At 29.3% G+C, this 3,843-nt stretch overlaps 1 protein-coding gene across 1 annotated transcript; it reads right to left on the reverse strand.

The window, feature by feature from the left end:
- Window positions 1-1,360: 1,360 nt before the first annotated feature.
- Window positions 1,361-3,579, reverse strand: LOC103574992 (facilitated trehalose transporter Tret1-like). Its single transcript, XM_008554576.2, has 3 exons — window positions 3,449-3,579; window positions 3,077-3,339; window positions 1,361-2,469 (listed from the first exon to the last, which is right to left on the reverse strand). The coding sequence occupies exons 1-3, from the start codon at window positions 3,516-3,518 to the stop codon at window positions 1,405-1,407; spliced, it is 1,398 nt and encodes a 465-aa protein (XP_008552798.1). The 5' UTR covers window positions 3,519-3,579; the 3' UTR covers window positions 1,361-1,404.
- Between the last annotated feature and the right edge of the window lie 264 nt (window positions 3,580-3,843).

The following is a 3,843-nucleotide window of genomic DNA, read 5'->3' on the forward strand; positions in this document are numbered from 1 at the left end:
GTGTAGATGGTATTTCAATTACTATTGTTTTAATGTACTTTTATCATTATTCCGATACTTTTGAAAAGTATTTCATTAGACTACTAGTCAAATTTTGTACGAATTTACCGACAGTAAATATTTTTTACAATTTAAACACTAACACAGTAATTCATTAAAACAAACATAATATCGTTAAAGAGCATTGTAATAAACATGTCTAATAATTCTCAATTCATTCTAATTGGATTTTTATAATAATCACGTTAATTTCGATTTAATTTTCATCGATATTGGCTGTTCGATTTATATGGGCTTGGTCGCCTGCAAAAAAACGCAATCGATATGATTATAAATATATTCAGTCTTAACCCGATAAATTTATGAAAACTTGAGCCAATATATTTATTTTTCTGACTAGGGTGGTACAAAAAACATGGCGACTTTTGTGAAATAGAAAAAAAGGCGATTGTATTAAAATCAATCAACGAATATCATAGATATAGATCTTAGACTTTTCCAAATTCAAAACAAATTTATGGAATAAGTTGACCAACAAATAAAAGGTCAAGCTATTTTTAGTGGTTTTTAAAAAAAATATTATATAAAAGTCAGACATTTCTAAAATATTGTATTCATGTTGCATTTACATAAAAATTCGAAAGGAAAAAAAAAAAAAAAAAGAAAGAAAGATAAAAAAACTAATATTCCTGGTAAATGGATCAAATATTTCAATAGACATTTTATTTGAAAAATTCAATAAATTCTTGTAAAAATTTTTTTATCAGAATTTATTGGAAATTAGCATCGGAAAGTCGGTACTTTTTCAAAAGATTTATATATCGATTTGATCCATAATAAAAAAAGTTGAAGCACAGTCTTTAATGAAAATCCAATATTACTATATTCAAAAATATGTTTTATGAGATTAGTCAAGATATTGAGGTGGATTTTAAATCAGAAAATTTTTAAAATACAGTACTAACTTTTTATTTTTTAAACAAGCAGTCTTTGATCACTGCGAGCTTATTGAAGTCTTGGTACGAAATATCTCATATTTAAAAACGTATCATACATGAAAAGTAATATTTTCAATTTAAGATCAAAGCTTTTCAATCAGCTTTGAAATTAATTTTACTTAAATTTAATTAACTTATGGGCGATAAAAGAACAATTATTTAAATGAAATACATTTTAATTTTAATTCTCATGACCTTTATGACTTGAAAATTTATAGTAATGTAAAAATAGAGTATTTTATATTTCCGGTTGATTTTAACTTGTCAGTACCTTCAAGTAAATTGCTTTAAATTTCAAGGAAAATTTTCATTAATGTATCGCAGTATTTTTCAATAAAAAAAAAATAATAAACACAACTTTTATTACAATAATGTCAGTCTTTATTAAAAACTATTTAAATAAAAGTTATTTCATAAGCATTGTTTGAATTTCCGCAAAAGTTCTACCTTTTGTTTCGGGTGTAAGAATTAATAAAGTAATTGTTGAAATTAAAACAATAATAGCATAACTCAAAAACGGTATTGAGTGACCAAGATTGAAAGAAAGAACGACGTAAAGTTTTATAGAAACAACAGCAATTAAACTGGATGACACATTAATAAGGCAGCTAGTGATACCTTTAATATTGGGCGCCAAAATTTCACCAGTCAATATTGATTGAATATTTGTCAAACCTATGCTTGAAGCAAATACGAGTAATGTTGCTGCTATAAGTGGTACAAAACTGTACTCCGTAATATGATCATTACCGGCGTATTCTTTAATAAAAAAATAACCACCAATGATAAAATTACATATGCCGATAGCAATGCCCGCACCACAAATAAGAGGTTTGCGTCCTACTCGATCAACAACGAAACTCGATATAATTGATGCAATAACTTGAATTGTTGCTATTGAGATAATAGCAATATGGTCACTAATTGAATTTCCCGCAGCCTGAAATATCATATTTCCGTACACAATAATAGTAACTAATCCCCCAAAATATAGGGGAATAATGGTAAGATTAATAATAGCAAAGGAGCGTAAGTTACTCTTGACTCTGAATAGTAACTTAAATGATTCCATAAAGCCCGGGTCTTTTTTTTTCGAGCTACTGTCGTTAATCAAACTTTTAATCAACATCAATTCCTCCGAAACATCAAGCTTTCCACGTAATTTTTCTAATACCATTTCGGCCTCCAATTCACGGCCTTTTGACATCAAAAAATACGGTGACTCGGGAATAAAATAAATAGCTATTTCTACCGCAACACTGATTGTTAAAAGTATCATAGCTGTCATTGAAATACTTAGATACGGTATTATTATATACGCAAACAGTACTCCTAGATTAATCATTATGGACATTGTAGAACTAATTATTCCACGGATTTCAATTGATGCTATTTCACCTAAATACAGTGGGTTAACACTGAATACAATGCCTAAGGCAGCACCAGCTGACACTCGTGCGACTATCAGGAACTAAAAATAAATATATAACAATAATTTTTAATTGTCTTTCTACACAGTAAAAAAGGATTCGTCGAAATCGACACTTGCCGTGTGTAAAATCATCGATTGACACTTTTTATATCTTATTTTAACATACGTCGTTTGTGTAGAAAAAGTTATACTCGTGTATGTTAAAACTAAGGCATATAAAGGTCAAATTCCGAAGTTAAAGGTTATAACCTGTTGTCAATCGATCGTTTTACACACGGCAAGTGTCAATTTTGACGAATCTTTTTTTACTGTGTAAATAAAATCATAAAAGATATAGGAAGTTATACACCAAGGGAGGAAAGTAGGAGATTTTAGCCCGCGTATGTAATGGCAGATTTGACGTCTTACTTTTCTCCCTTGTTGTTGTGTATAAAATTTTTCACCGAATCTACACCTGAAAGTTTAAATCACTGCCTCTATTTCAACGAAGAATGGCGCATGAGTAAATTTTTATCGTTTGCTTTCTCATAAAAGAAAAGAACGGCTTCTTGCCGCTAAACAGGACAGGAATTTAAACTTTCGATGAAGGTGTGATGAAAAATAATTATCATTAGTGTTACAATCATCAATATTTAAGATAAATTACCCATATGTTGTAAGCGTAGAAGGTCAATAACCAACATATTATCAGAGGTAATCCACCCAAGAACATTGAATTTTTTCTACCCAAACTATCGATCATCAGTTTACTGATTAGAGCCACAGCCAAATGACCTATCGCTGATACAGCTGCGATTGTTGAAGCACTGTCATGATCGATAGGAATTGGTGAATCTGACCCTAATAATATTACCAGAGTTGGCGAGCTCCATCCTATTATACATCCAATACAAAATGCCTGAACTGAGCCTAATTTATCATATAATTGCAATTATAATCGCAGCTATTATCACAGTTAACTTTAATGTTAAAAATTGTATAATTTGTAGCCAACAATAAATTAACAAATTAGTCTTACATACAAATGCTGCCCAGTACTCCCAAATTTTAGATCCTTCTGGTGATGCATACCTTCCTTTTCCACTCATTTCGATAAACTAATAAAACATACTAACTAGTAGTATTCATTAAATTTATATTTCCATTGTTTTTTAAATTACTCTACCTACCGATATATCTGTGCACAGATAATATAAACTGATAAGGATACGGAATTAATTAACAATTCAAATATTTGATTGTTATCTTGTACATGTTATTGTGTTGTAATTAAATAAATAAAATGTATAGTCTGATAACATACATCTTTTTCACTATTTAATCTCAAGTATTATCTAGCTAATCATTTTAAAAAACCTGATTAATTTGTTTGCTTAACAAGTCAATCTATTTCGTTACTTTCAGCCTTCATTG

The sequence above is a fragment of the Microplitis demolitor genome, chromosome 1 (assembly GCF_026212275.2).
Source record: "Microplitis demolitor isolate Queensland-Clemson2020A chromosome 1, iyMicDemo2.1a, whole genome shotgun sequence".
NCBI lineage: Eukaryota > Metazoa > Arthropoda > Insecta > Hymenoptera > Braconidae > Microplitis > Microplitis demolitor.

What these genes read in the sequence shown, in the direction of transcription:
- LOC103574992 (XM_008554576.2), bottom strand. Translation starts at nt 3,518, where the DNA reads ATGAGTGGAAAAGGAAGGTATGCATCACCAGAAGGATCTAAAATTTGG. An exon ending in GTACTGGGCAGCATTTGTAT is followed by an intron (nt 3,340 to 3,448) that starts GTAAGACTAATT and finishes ATGATAAATTAG; the next exon opens with GCTCAGTTCAGGCATTTTGT. An exon ending in TCTACGCTTACAACATATGG is followed by an intron (nt 2,470 to 3,076) that starts GTAATTTATCTT and finishes ATTTATTTTTAG; the next exon opens with TTCCTGATAGTCGCACGAGT.